Source organism: Aethalodelphis obliquidens, unplaced genomic scaffold (genome assembly GCF_003676395.1).
Source record: "Aethalodelphis obliquidens isolate GAN/ISIS:26980383/991018 unplaced genomic scaffold, ASM367639v1 scaffold22, whole genome shotgun sequence".
Taxonomy (NCBI): Eukaryota; Metazoa; Chordata; class Mammalia; order Artiodactyla; family Delphinidae; genus Aethalodelphis; species Aethalodelphis obliquidens.
This window is the reverse complement of record NW_020837966.1, coordinates 11,460,959-11,475,155: the sequence shown is the minus strand read 5'-3', so window position 1 is coordinate 11,475,155 and position 14,197 is coordinate 11,460,959. Positions and strand designations below refer to the sequence as shown.

The 14,197-nt window shown below is 41.2% G+C and overlaps 1 protein-coding gene and 1 long non-coding RNA gene across 3 annotated transcripts in view; one reads left to right on the top strand and one right to left on the bottom strand.

Moving 5' to 3' along the window:
• Positions 1-5,839, bottom strand: part of SYNPR (synaptoporin) — a 299,012-nt gene extending 293,173 nt beyond the window's left edge. For both annotated transcript variants that reach the window (XR_003435861.1, XM_027121300.1), the window contains exons 1-2: positions 5,647-5,839; positions 5,466-5,531 (exon numbers count right to left, since the gene is read on the bottom strand). Coding sequence is in view for 1 of the 2 variants with exons in the window: in XM_027121300.1 (XP_026977101.1) it covers positions 5,466-5,531; positions 5,647-5,664 (84 nt within the window). In the remaining variant the exon portion in view is untranslated. The remainder of the gene's footprint in view (positions 1-5,465; positions 5,532-5,646) is intronic.
• Positions 5,840-6,022: 183 nt separating this feature from the next.
• The window catches only part of LOC113628061 (uncharacterized), a 258,987-nt gene continuing 250,812 nt past the window's right edge, over positions 6,023-14,197 (top strand). Inside the window, exon 1 of the long non-coding RNA XR_003435860.1 lies at positions 6,023-6,150. This is a non-coding gene — a long non-coding RNA (uncharacterized LOC113628061). The remainder of the gene's footprint in view (positions 6,151-14,197) is intronic.

The following is a 14,197-nucleotide window of genomic DNA, read 5'->3' as shown; positions in this document are numbered from 1 at the left end:
TGTTATCATCATTATCACCATCATCATCATCATGTCATCATCATCACCTTCACAATCATTTGCTGAGCACTTTTTATAGCCCAGGCACTATGCAAGGTGGTTTATGTGAATTAAGTCATTTATAGCAATCCTTTGAAGTAGCAACTATTGATGTTATCAGTCCCATTTTACAGATGAGAAAAAAATGATACCTAATAAAGTTAAATAACTTTCCCAAGGTCACCAAGCTAGTGGAAGAATAAAATTGGGATTCAAATCCATACACAGTATTTTAATCTTTTTTTCTGTATTCGTGGCACAAAATACCAATGTCTTAATGAAACTCAGAAAAGCATGAAGGGACAAATCCATTAGCCCACTGGGGAGCTGCTCTTTTATGAAAAGTGAATTTATTGATTCATATTTCATTTATACATGATTTTTGTCACTTGAGAAGCTAGAAGTTATAATTAAATCCAAATTAATGTAGCTTTGAAATTACATCCCACCCTCAGTGGCAGATTGCAGCTCATAATTTAAACAAGTTGTATGTTAGAATTCCTGTGTTATTTATGCTTAGAAAAGAAGAGTTGTCTGACTCATGCACAGGTATTTTTAAAAAAATAGAAAAAAAAGACCCATAAAATAAGGTTAAATTATTGGCTTTATAATCACAATCTTTTTCTATGTATTTTAAATGAAAAGATACTGATTTTTAATTAGAACCTACTCTACCTTGGTTAATTAATAACCAACAGAAAATAAAACAATATCAAAGACAATTGTCGTCTCTTGAGTTAGTCTCTAAATATAAACACTCCTTGGCATTTTCAGAAAACGCCTGAAATACATATCAGAGTGGGTGAGATAAACACTGCAAAATCGGATAGCACCTGCCTTTTAACGTTTCTGAGGATTAGGGATAAGTTACAGCAGGTGCCTGTCTCACTGAAGGAAGCAGAAGAGTGTAGCATTTAAGAGAACACAGTTTGGAGTGAGAATGTCAAATCTTGGCTTTGCCATTTCCTACAATTTTGTCCCTGATGAGTTATAAACATCCCCTGAATTCCGTGGTGAAATGGGAATGTAAGCCATACAGATTCAATACGATGATGTATGGAAAGCACTGGAATATAGTGCCTCATATGAAGGCTGCATGACAGAGGTAGCTACTGTTACTTCTCTCCTTAAGAGTTTAAAATGATAACTATATTATATTATATTATATTATATCAAACATGCTTACTGTGTTATTATCAATAACATGATCAGAAATACTATTCATATCAAGCAAGCAGTATGACGTTTGAAAAACATAGATCAGAATTCAGATTCAGGAATGAAGATTAGAGAAGCAGGTACCTCCATTTAAATCAAGGAGCTCTATGCCTCGTACATCAGACATGCTGCATCTCTGGATAAGCTGGCCTCCTTTGGAAAGGCAGAAAGGAAAGGCAGAATGGAGATATGGAGCCCAGGGGTTGTAGCAGAAATGATAGCAAAATGGGGGATGGAGGTCAGAGAATAAGAATTAGAGGAATCAAGCGAGTTGCCCCAGCAGTTAATTTTAGAGGGACGGAGTCTGGACCTGCCAGCCTAGCAAATATCATTTGGGGGAGCTGAAGTCCCTTTGATGCCCTTATATGTGCACCAACTCAAGTCCTGGACAATTTGGAACTGTTGGGGTCCCTACATTCCATTACACATAAATCCACAGGTGCAAATCCAGAGCCTTGTAAATAGTAGACAGAAAAAAGAATGTATTAAGAAAAATGCTTTAAAAGGAAAAAAAAAAGCAGGGCAAAATTCTACTGGCAAAGAATTGAAGTAGCAAAATAAGAATGATCAGTGGAAGGCAGGATTCTACACCAATTTAGTCAGTCTGAGAAATAAGGTAAGTTCAATTAAAAAAATTCTTTTTACCGTCTCCAAATGATGGTTTAAGACATTTTTCTGGACCTATTTTATCATCAGGGAATAAACAAAACAGACCACCAGAGTCAGTGCTGTGTCCTGAATTTTGGTTTTGACCCAAAAGATAGCGTAAAGTCCCCTGACCTCATTTAAGTAGAGATTAAGGATTTGCAAGTTTTGCCTCAAGGTCTTTGAAATTGGCTAAAGCTTTTTCCCTGAAGACTTGACTTTTATATGTTTTTTAAACTTTAAATCTACTGTATACATGAGCCTTTCCTAAGCAAAGAACATATCAATAAAGTGCATTTTCCCCCCAAGGCAATAAATCTCAAAGTGGAGGATATATTTAGAAGTAATACTGCTTCAAATGGTCAATCCATAGAAGATCATTTAAAATATAAGTTATTTTTTTAATTACTCATGCGCACAACTGTGGACAAGTGATACGCCTGTGATTCTTCCTGAAGACCACAGCTTTCCTTCACCCTCTTCTCTCCCCACTGAATCTCAAATTACACCCTTTGGGAAAAACATCAGTTTTAACAGTTCAGAGGTATACATCTATGGTTATACAAATTACAAACACACGTGCCCACATTCACATACATAACTATATTTTCTTTTCTTATTTTTACAAAAATATTATATGCTATACATTAGTCTGAAATCTGACTGAATACATTTCCCATGTGTTGATTAAAAGAAGGAAAACCGAAAACCACTTTTTTCCACATAACAATTTCATCAAATACTAAGAATGAAACTCATTTTTCTGCACTTAATAATTTTATCAAACACAGTTACCTATGCTGACTGCCAGCACAATGCATATTAATTTAACCCATCTTTTTAACGACAGTATAATATTTCACAGCATGCATGAATCATACATTAACGATTTTCCTATTAACGGACTTACTAATTGTTTCTAGTTCTTTCCTCTACAAAGGATGTTGCAGTAAATAGCCTTGAGCATAGATCTTTACATACACTTTTACTTCTACAGAATAAATATTGAAAAAGAAAAAGAATTGTAGTTCAAAGTCTTTCAAGACTACCAACTTTGAAGCTGTCGCCCCACAGAACAGGAGAAACCAGGTGTTTTAGTGCTCTGTCACAGTCAATTTACACTTTTTGCTGATCACTACTGTTTACCGAGCACCATGAAAGGCACCTGTGGGGAACACAGAAGCAAGCAGAACAAATTTCTTGCCATCCAAGAGCTAGAACTCTCTCCTCACTCTCTCCCACAGAAAACAAAGAACTCAGAGTGACTCTTCACCCATGGCATGCCCAGAAGAGATATTTTCCCTCCTCCATTTTGATAAACTTTCTCAAAGCTTCTATGTCCCTGCTCTCATCTCTTGACCTTAGCTCTTTCAAAAGGTAGTGATCAACTAACTTATCTGATCTTTTAAGGTTTCACTGGTCCCTTATTCAGCTTCTCTCCCACAAATGAGAGGCTAATCGCTGATTTACAAGCAAAATACCTTCTTCCTTAGAGCCTTAGAGGCCCAGAAGAGAGAGAGGAAACCAACTATACATAAATCAAAAAAATATTTTAAATGTAATAAGTTCTCTCTCCCTCTCTCTCTCTTGCACACACACACACCAAGAAAAAACTATAAGGCAGTGTGATAAATTCTCATGAATAAATGAATGGATAAGATGTCATGGAAGCCCAAAGAGTGGGGTGAATCATTCAGTTTGGGGTAGAGGAAAGGGGAAGAACCAAATATGAGAGAAATCTTCACTGAGGAGGTAATCTTTAAGCTGAGGTTAAAAGACAAACATTTGTTCTCAGCTTGGGCTGTGAGGGCATTCCATATAGTATTAATAAGAATAACGAGAGCCTTAAGGTAAAAAGCGCTTTGGAGTTTGGGGGGCTCCTTGTATAGCTTAGGGTGGTAGTCCTCTAACTTTAATGTGCATGAGAATTATCCGGGGAGCTTGTTTAAAATCCAGATTCCTGGGCACCCACATTCCCAATATTTTTATTTCGTGTCCAGAAATCTGCATGGAAAAAAAAATTCATCCAGGTTTACCACACTCTGTAAGATACTCATAGAGGCTGTGTGTGGGGAGTGACATGAAATAACGTTGCAACTGAAGGGGATACAAACTAATGTTTCAGGTGAGTAACAGTGACAGTGTGAAACAATAAGAGATTCTGTCAGAAATGATGTCAGGCCTTTGAATTTTGTTTTGAGAGACAATGGCTTGACAATGGAGCCCTTACACTGAGCAAAAAAATCACTCTTCCACAGAGAATGTTTGTTGAATGGCTGAATGATCAAATGTGGACAGAACTCTGAGAAAGTCAACTGAAAGCTGCCCAGACTGTGACTCCTGCTTGCTTTAACCGGTGGCTGTGAGGAAAACAGTTTTAGAATAGCTATCCCCAAACCAATAGTTCAAGCCTTCCAAATGCTATCCTGATGTTATGTGTGGTTGATATATTCGTGCATTTTTATGCAGGTTTACAAACAAGGCAAATGCGATTTCCCTGTAGATCATCCACGTAAGCATGTACCACAGTTTGTGTTGCCAAAGCTGGTTACTGGGCCTTGGAGCTAAGATCTGGGAGGACAGAACACGCTCTTACATAACTTCCCAGCTAGTCAGTGATAGGGCCTGTGATTAATGCTACATGACGGGCTCTGAACTTTCTGTTCAGATAGGTTCGCTTGCCTTTCAGAGCTCCTAGCAAGAGAATGTGTGACCCGCAGATTTCACTCTGAATAACCATCATGCAAGCATTGACACTAACATTGCTCTGTGGCCCCCTGGGTAACTGTTTCTGCGCCTCACTCCTCTGCCAACAGATAAGTTGCCCTAGGACTATCAAGTTGTTTGTTAAGGGGACAAAAGAGAAGAGTACTATAACTTCCTAAAGCCCCGTCGCTGAAGCAAGCTCCACAGAGAAGGCTGGGAGGTTCTAGAAGAAATCAGAAAAGCCCTCGAGAGCAGCCAGGGTAGAGAAACTCTGAGATGGGAAGAAGGAGTCCCGCTCTCGACGGCAGTATCTTTCACAGCCTCGAAGCTTCTCTCTCCCTGGAGCTCCGGCTGCGGAGCGCGGATCACAGCGCTTCCAAGCATCCCGGGCGGGGCGGAGAGCTGCCCCAGTGCTCACCAACTTTCCCAGCTTGGCAAAGCCCTCCCCGCTCGCTACTCCGCTCAGCCCCGGTCCCTCCTCTCACGCCCTCACCCCCGCAATAATCCAGGTGAGCAGCCAGAGCCCAGCGGCAGCTCCCCCATCTGTTCCCCTCCCGGTCTCCCCAGGAGGCTTCTTTCCCCAGCCCCTGAGCGTGTGCAAGCGCCTCGGTGACATGAGACATGACACCTCGTCTAAGCGCCTGCAAAAACTCGTCCACGTTCCCGCCTCCAAGCCGGGACCCTACATCCTGTCCCCGCCATCCCGGAATGGCACCTGGGGAGTGGGGAGGATTGAAGGAAGCGGCTTTTGCATCCCGGGCTTGGAGCAGAACCGAGCAGACAGCACCGCACCCGACCTCTCCTCACCTACTGGTTCGCCGCCTCGGTCCCCTCCCCGCACACACACCGCTACTCACCAATTCCAGGGCTCGCAGGAAGGCAAGGGGCTCCTTCAGCACCCGGAAGGTGCCTGCCGAGGCCAGCTGTGGACCAAGGAGGCAAGAGAGAGAAAGAGACAGCGTGAGGAAGGGTCTGGAGACGCAGCATCCGGAGCCCGGGGGTCCCGCGGCATCACCCGCGCTGCCCAGTCGGTCCTACCTGGCTCACGGGGTCCATAGCTCGCCTCGCTCGCTCTTCTCAACCAGTGGTGCCTTTGAAAATGAAGTTTGAGGGCCACTACCGTCCTCGTCCTCAGAGCCAGAAGCCCCCTTTCCGAAAGAGCCGGAGGAGCTAGGCCGGGGAGTGCTGGGTGCCGGGCGCGGGCTCGCGGACGCTGGGTTCTCGAAGCCTGCGCGCGGGTGAGGTGAGCACAGGCGGCGAGAGTGGGAGGGGCGGGTGGGGAGGCGGAGCTGCGGTGGAGGCGGGAGACCGGGACGGCGCTGGAGCCCGCCCAGCGGCCCGGGGGAGGCTGCAATTGGCCAGCTGCGAGGTCCGGAAGGGAGGACGAGGAGGTGGGCGAGGCCCAACTGCGACCTTGGGAGCGGCGCGGCCGCTCGCGCCCGGTTCCCTGAGGCTCCAGGGCAACTTTGGGGCTGTAGGTTTGGGGAAAGCAGGCTGGCACCCTCAGGAAGACGGTCCCCTGCCTGAGGACGGGGTTTCCAGGTAAGAGAGAGAGGCAGCCCACACCTTACGTGGGGAGGTGTGTGCGTTCTGGTGACTTCTGAACACCAGAGAAAGAGTGCTGACTCGGTCATTCCTCTGAGCCTTCATGGAACGTTCTCCATGTGACCAAGCAGTGCCAGGTGCTGGGATACATCAAGGAACAGGATAAACACTGCCCGTTACCTCAGGGGTAAGCAGAGGGTCAGGCCAGGGGGAAGGGAGCTAGAAGGGGGAGAGGGGAAACGAATAAATCATGAAAATATGGGACAGTGTGCCATGCAGGTAATCCCATGGCCACTGTGTGAGGTCAGGAGAGAATTATAATGTCCATTTTTTAAAGTAGGAAAAAAAAAATAGACTTCGCGAGGCTGAATTAGCCAAGCTAACATAGCTCATGAGGGGCTAAACAGGGATTGGAATTCAAGTTCCTTCAAAACTCATGCTGTTTCTAGTGGGATACTTTGCCTAGGATACAACCCTCGAATGAAGCTCCCCCACTCCGTCATAAATAGGCCTGAGTGCATCCCCACCTCAACTCGTACTCTTTCTCCCTTAGTCTGCTAAGCTTGCCAAAACTAGTAAACAACAACAAGACAATTGAGTTCTTTCTATGAATCAGAAATTGTGTTAAGGGCTTTATAAACATTACTTCATTAAATATTCACAAAACCCCCATGGGTTAGTAGTAGTGTTATTCTCATTTTAGGGATGACGGAATTGAGGGCCATGGAAGGGGAGTGCAGAGAATGAAGCCAGAGTTGAATTCAAAATAATCAGGAAAGAAGGAGGAGTCGTCTTCAGCACGCTTAGCCATTCTACCTTGTAGCTGATATGTCCCCTTCCTTCTCACTCCCTTTGGACTGGACCCCATGTATGAAGTGGTCTCCCAGCAACACAGATAGCCCATCTGTTTACTAATAAGATTTGCCAAAAAGGTCTGGAGTTGGGGGATGGGGGGAAGAGGAGGAGGGAGAGTAATTAATATTCAGGAGTTGGGGAGAAAGATGCAAATGAATAGTTTAGAGTCTGAGAAGGGGAGGCAGCAGGCCAAAACTGGGTAAGAAAGAGTGTCCAATGTAGATGCCCCCTGCCCGTGGGTTTTGTTGGAGAAAAACTAGAAAGTTAGTGAGTCAGAACTCCAGAGGGCTAGTTGCACCATCTGCAGCCAGCCAGTTTTGTTCCTACTGCTCTTCCTACATGCAGATAGAGTCTAAAACAATTAGAAACAAGTTGTTTCAAAAATAAGCCATTATGCAACTACAAATACTTACTGTGTGTCCTGCAATTTTTGTATATGATTTTGTGTGTGAGGTTATCTAACGTCCTCAAGACCTCATGTTTTTAAAAATCTGTCAAAGGGAGCCAACAACATTAATTTAGCTGGTCGTTATGAGGACTCGATGAGGTTTTGTAGATAACGTATCTTGGGCAGAGTCTGGTACATCATAATCTCTCCGTGTGTATTAGTTGAATTTCTGACTGCTAACACTTCTACAGAAGCAAAGGTGAAGGCTCAGAGGCCCACATTAGAGGCGTGGTCGATTGTGGCACCGTCTTGTCGCTCTCTGCAGTGCCCCTCCGCTATATATCCTTGCCCCTTTGAACTCAGGAGTTGCAGGGTTACTTGCTTTGGTCAGTGGTTGTGGGCAGAAGTGATGAATGCATTTCTGAGCGGAAGTTTTAAGAACTTCTTCATGATTTGCCATCTTGTTAATTTCCTTCTGCTATGATGAATACAATGTACAATATTACACAGAGGCTGCACTCACAGCCTGGGTCTTGGCATAAGACTGATGTAGTGTAGAGCTGCAACTGGACCTTGATGGATGTGGAGCTGAGCAAGAAATTAATTTGTAGCTGTAAGCAACTGAGATGTTAAAGTCTGTTTTTACTACAATGCAGCATAACCTAGGCTGATTGATACAAGTGTTCACACAGCTAGTAAGTAGCTGAACCAAGATTCCACCCTGTATGACTTCATTGTCCTTGAATCCTTCCTCTTTCCATTATTGTCAACTAGCTTATGCGGTGTAACACCTCCTGCATATGTTTAATAATGATGATAATTATCATAATAGCTTATATCAATTCAGTTCTCGCTACATGCCAGCCACTGTGCTAGGTACTTTAAATACATCATTTAAGCATCACCGCCATCCCCTCTTTTATGGATAGTATATCCAGGTTAGAAAGGCTAAGTGATGTGCCTAAGATCATCTAAACATTTGTATCTCTTTAGACAGAGAGATTGATTTATTTAAAATACCACCCACTTGCATTTCATTTGAGCTGAGAACTTGGCGAGGATGAAGTGTGATGACTGAGCCTATTCCCCCAGGCCTGTCTTCACACCCAACATTCCTCCTTGCTAATACGGTGGCAAATTTTCCAAGTCCTCTAAACACCACGTGAAGGGAGCCAGAACTGTGGCAAATGGCAGTGTAGTCGCTTAGACAACAATTGCACATTGTCAGAGGATGCTTCTCACGTTCCAGAAATGTATGAGCTGTCAGCAGCTGCGTCACCAAAATAACCCAGGGTTCCATATCCCATTTGCAATGTTAAATACTTTGTAGACATTGGGGCTAGAACCTCTGTATTCGGACCTGGAAATAACATTAGGTTCCTTTAAGAACTGGGTTGGGAGAAGTAGGAGGGATGATAAAACACTGCCACAATATTACTCTCAGTGACTGAGGGTGACCCCTTCTCTTCTGCCCCATGATGATGAAAGATAATTTCCCTCTTACAATAACAAATCTCTCGAAATGATTCAATAATCCTGTTAACATTGGTGGAGAGTAAATGATCCATTTTAGTGCCCTGTATTGATTATGTAAATCAAATAGCTTCCAAATTCTTCATTCGTGTTCAGCCAGGAACTTGTAGTTTGGAAGATTTCCTTTGCCATGTCAAGGCAATACATTCACTTGCTACAGTGGTTTCAATAAAGGGCAATGTGGACCCTTCCCTCCCCCAAAAGACATTTGGCAATAATTGGAGACATATGAGGTTGTCACAGCTGGGAGCGGTGGGTTGGTGCTACTGACACCTACTGGCATCTAGAGGGTAGAGGCCAACGATGTTGTTCAACATCCTACAATGCAGAAGACAGCTGCCCACAACAAAGAATCAAATGGAAAATGTCAGTAGTTGCCAAGGTTGAGAAACCTTGACTTACGCATTCGACAAGTAAGGACTGCCTGCTAATATGGGTTAGTATTGCTCTGTAAACTATAAACAGCTTGACAAAATTCCTGAATTCACAGGTCTTACCTTGTAGTGGGATATACCATAAGCCCAATTTGTTCAAGCTCCAATATTTGATGACAAGAAAATAAACAAAATTCAAAAAAACCATTTTGAATCTCAAAGAGGGTTAATCCTGAATCAAAACTACCAAAAACCAAAGTACCAACCTGCTGTAGACAGACTTGAGTTATTCAGGCAAATTAAATCTCATTCTCAGGGAATAACATACCTGGGTTTAATCTTCCTGTATCTCTTGTGGCAAAAAGGAAAAAGTAATTTAAAATTTTATCCATAGCAACTTAATACAGGAGGAAATACTCCCCACACATTATGATATTTAAAATACTGGAAGTACGTAATGAGTGAAAGTCATTCAAAATATTACATATTTCACCCTCTGCTCATACTACTAACCTTATCTTTCCAAATCTTTTCTTAACTAGTGAGGATGAAAGCAAAAGCCAGTAGCGTGTTTGTGTAATATTTATTTGTGTGTTTGGTTTGCATGGGGTCACTGGTACACAGGACAGGAGATGGTGTGGAAGTATTTTCAAGATCTCTAATTTTACAATAAAGATAGCATTTATCTCTCCACCCAATGATCGGGTAAAGCCATCTTTACTTACCTATGTTTCAGTCTTAAATGGCTTCAATAACATGTAAGGATGTGTGTTTTTTGTTTGGCTTAAAACTTCGTCACAAAATAAGATTCCATAGGCTTCCTATGGAATTTTTAGCATTCAAGTAGGATCATTCTTAATTAACTATCAGAACTGATATAAAATTTCAAGGGTGGTTGGCCAGGGTGAACTCACATCATAAAATGCTTTTGCTATTTCTACTTCCATCTTTGTTTTAAACAAAAGTTATCTGTGTCAGTATGACCAAGCTTTAGTACCTGCCCATTAGAGGACCAAAACTCATGTCAGAGCAATTATCATTGACTGCAGGGAATAATGGTAACAGTAATCATAATAATGACTCTTGGAATGTGTTAAGTAGTTGCTGGACAGAATGCTAAGCACCCCTATAGGCATACCTCATTTAATATCCTCATCAACCATATACGTATGTACTGCTGTTTCTTGTTCAGACAAGAAAACACAGGCTCAAAGAAATTTAAAAATCTCAGCTAATTTTTTATGGATAGTAAACAGCAGAGTCATGATTTTTCTCCCACCCTCATAACTTTCCAAGAAAAAGAGGATATGCATTTTCCATTGCAAATCTGAAAAAGTCACAAGCTTTAGGCAAAAATATTTTTCTTGCTGAAACATAAACAAAATTCCTCTGCAGAAAGAAAGATGGGCACCATAGTCTATTACTACTTTTATGACTACTACTACTGTTATTCCATGAACACAAGTAGAAAAATACCCTCCCCTCTCAAAGGCTCAATCATTCTAATTATTTTTGTCATTCATCATTAGCTGTATTTTCCAAAATGCTCATCATTTTTGACGTTCTCCTTGGATCACTCCCTCGTTTTCATAGACTCATGGATCACAACAGTATTGAGTTAATCTCACACCACTCACTGCAATTTTTTTTTTTTTTTGCGGTACGCGGGCCTCTCACTGTTGTGGACTCTCCCGTTGCGGAGCACAGGCTCCGGACGCGCAGGCTCAGCGGCCATGGCTCACGGGCCCAGCCGCTCCGCAGCATGTGGGATCTTCCCGGCCCGGGGCACGAACCCGTGTCCCCTGCATTGGCAGGCGGACTCTCAACCACTGCGCCACCAGGGAAGCCCTCACTGCAATTTTTGAATGAGGTAAATTCTTCTTCCCCAGGCAAGAGTCCAGCATAAAAGGTGATGACACAAGTTCTGGAATCAGATTCACTGAGTTCATCATATGCTGGCTTGATCACTTCCTAGGTGTGTGATCTTGAACAAGTAAGTCCCTTAAACTCTTGTCACTCAGTTTCCTTATCTGTAAAATGGGGTTAATAATTATACCACCCACATCACTTTGTAAGAAAGAATAAAGGAGTTACAAGTGAAGCACTCAGAAGAATCTAATACAGAAAGTTACTAAAAGGCCAAGAAATATGACCTACCCCAGTGGTACGGAGATGGTCTATGATATTTGCACCCCAAGTAGTTATCACACAACCACTACTTATAATAAACACTTTAGAAAAATCATTTGTTTTCTTCTATTTCCCTTCTTCTTTTCATAATTCATATTTCTTTTACCCCAAAATACTTCTCTCTTTTTGGTTGGTAAGAATATTGAGTCATTCAAAACATTTTTAGGAGGGAGGCTTCCTGATACAGCTCAAAAAATAACCGTTCAATATGAAAGTTTTTTTATTTCTTTAATGTTTATAACTAGAGCTTTGGCAGGGATTTTTATAATTTTCTTTAAAAATAGTTTTACTTGGCAGTGTTTGCAATCTCTAATAATTTTATTCTTGTTTTAAGAAACATTTATATATAAAAAACTTACAGATGATGAAGATAGAAAAGATCAGATCGATTCTCTCATATCTTTAATAAAAGTATGTAATCCAAATTGTATTGCATCCTTTTTAATAAATTCTCCAGATGGTCTTTAGACCTTGTGTTGCAGTATGACAAAATGGCTTTTGCATCTGCTCTGAACGAGGCAAAAGAAAACCTTACCCTGTACGGTGATTCTAAGAACACATTTACTTATTCCTTCCTAATCTAAACCTTTAAGTAAAAAAAAAAATTAAGTCAAATATGAAACATTAGAAAATTGGCTCCTTTGGTCCTTCATGGTCATATTCTCTGCTGGCCTGGGTTCTTTCACAGGGCATGACAGCTGTGTGAGGACCCTGCTGGAGCCACTCACACGGAGAGAAGCACAAATCCAGAACCTAAAATTAGGTTTTAGTAAATTATATTGCACTGCACTTTACACCTGCTTGGCAAATAATACCCAGAAGAAAGGTACAATTACACAGGCTCTTTGCCAGAAATAGAAGACAGGTTTAAAAAAAAATACTAAAAAAGAGAGAAGGAAGGAAGCAAGAAAAAAAGGAAGAGAGAAAGAGGGAGATGAGACAGAAAATGAAAGAATCCTGTCCCCAAACCATGGTCAGCATGGTCATCAACAGCATCCCTGGAAGTTACTTCTATTGAGAGTTTGCTATGTGCCAGGCACTATGATAAGCTCCTTATAACACTATGAGTTAGTTATTATCCATATTTCACAAATAATAAAACTGAAGCATCGACAGATGAATTGCTTGCCCAAGTTCATACAAGTAAATGGAAGTGAAGCCAAGTTTGAAGCCAGTAATTCTTGAAAGTTTGAACTTATTTTAATACCTTCTAATTATCCAGAGTCTAAAATATGCATCTCTCAGACCACAACTGGAAACTGGAGATATTGATGAGCCTTTTATTTCGTTACCAACCCCAATTACCTAATTAAATATTACGGAGATGATCACCTACATTCTCAACTGTTTCTAAATTGTGGTAAAGAACACATGGATATCCAGCCTCCCCAACACCTTTTGTTGAAGAGATTATCCTTTCCCGATTATGTAATCTTGGCAATCTTGTCGAAGATGTGTTAAATGTAAATGCCTGTGTTTATTTCTGGGTTCTCGATTTTGTTCCATTGGTCTACGTCTGTCTTTATGTGGGTACCAACTATTTTAATTGCTGTAACTTTATAATGTATTTTGAAATCAGGAAGCGTGACACCTTCAGATTTGTTCTTCTTTCTAAAGATTGTTTTGGTTATTTAAGGTCTTTGTGATTCCATATGAATTTAGAAATTTTTTTCTGTTTCTGTGGAAAATGCACTTGGGATTTAAATAGGAATTGCGTTGATTGTAGATTGATTGCCTTGGGTGCTATGGGCATTTTTAACCTTATTAAGGATTCTAATCCATGAACACAGATGTCTTTCTGTTTATTTATGCCTTTGATTTCTTTCATCAGTGTTTATGATTTTCACTGTAAAAGCCTTTTACCTCCTTGGTTAAGTTTATTCTTATACATTCCACGTTCTCAATCTTTATATGCTCTTTAGTTTCAGTCTTCTGAGTAATGATTTTTGGAACATCATTTGTTCTCAAGAAAAGCACTGTTCTCATTTATTTTTCAAGATATCCAAAGGATATCTTGTTTTACCTTAGTGTTATAGGACGTTAAATGCTAATGAGGTGACATGAACATGCTTGATTAAAAAAATAAATTGAGCTATTAATTCATGAAAAGACATGGAGGAACCTTAAATGTACCTTTAAACATTGGAAGCCAATCTGAAAAGGCTACATACTGTATGATTCCAGCTATATGACATTCTGGAAAAGGCAAAACTATTGAGACAGGAAAAACAAGAGTGGTTTCCAGAGGTTAGGGTGGAGGGAGGGATGAATAGGTGGCACACAGAGGATTTTTAAGGCAATGAAGATACTCTGAATGATACCATAATGATGGATACATGTCATACATTTTTCCAATCCCATATAATATGCAACACCAAGATTGACCATATTGTAAACTATGGACATTGGGTGATTATGTTGTATCAGTATAGCTTCATCAATTGTGAAAATTATACCACTCAGGTAGTGGAAGTTGATAACAGGGGAGGCTATGCTCATGGGGGTGGGGAGAAGGGGGTATATGAGAAATCGCTGTGCCTTCTGCTCAGTTTTGCTGGGAACCTAAAACTGCTCTAAAAAATAATTTAATTTTAAAATATGATAGATCTAGCAATTCCAGGTTGATGTCTTGAAGTTAAAAAAAAAAATGTTAATCACTACTTAGTGCTGTTATTTCTCTAGCCAAGGACCTATTATGCTCAAT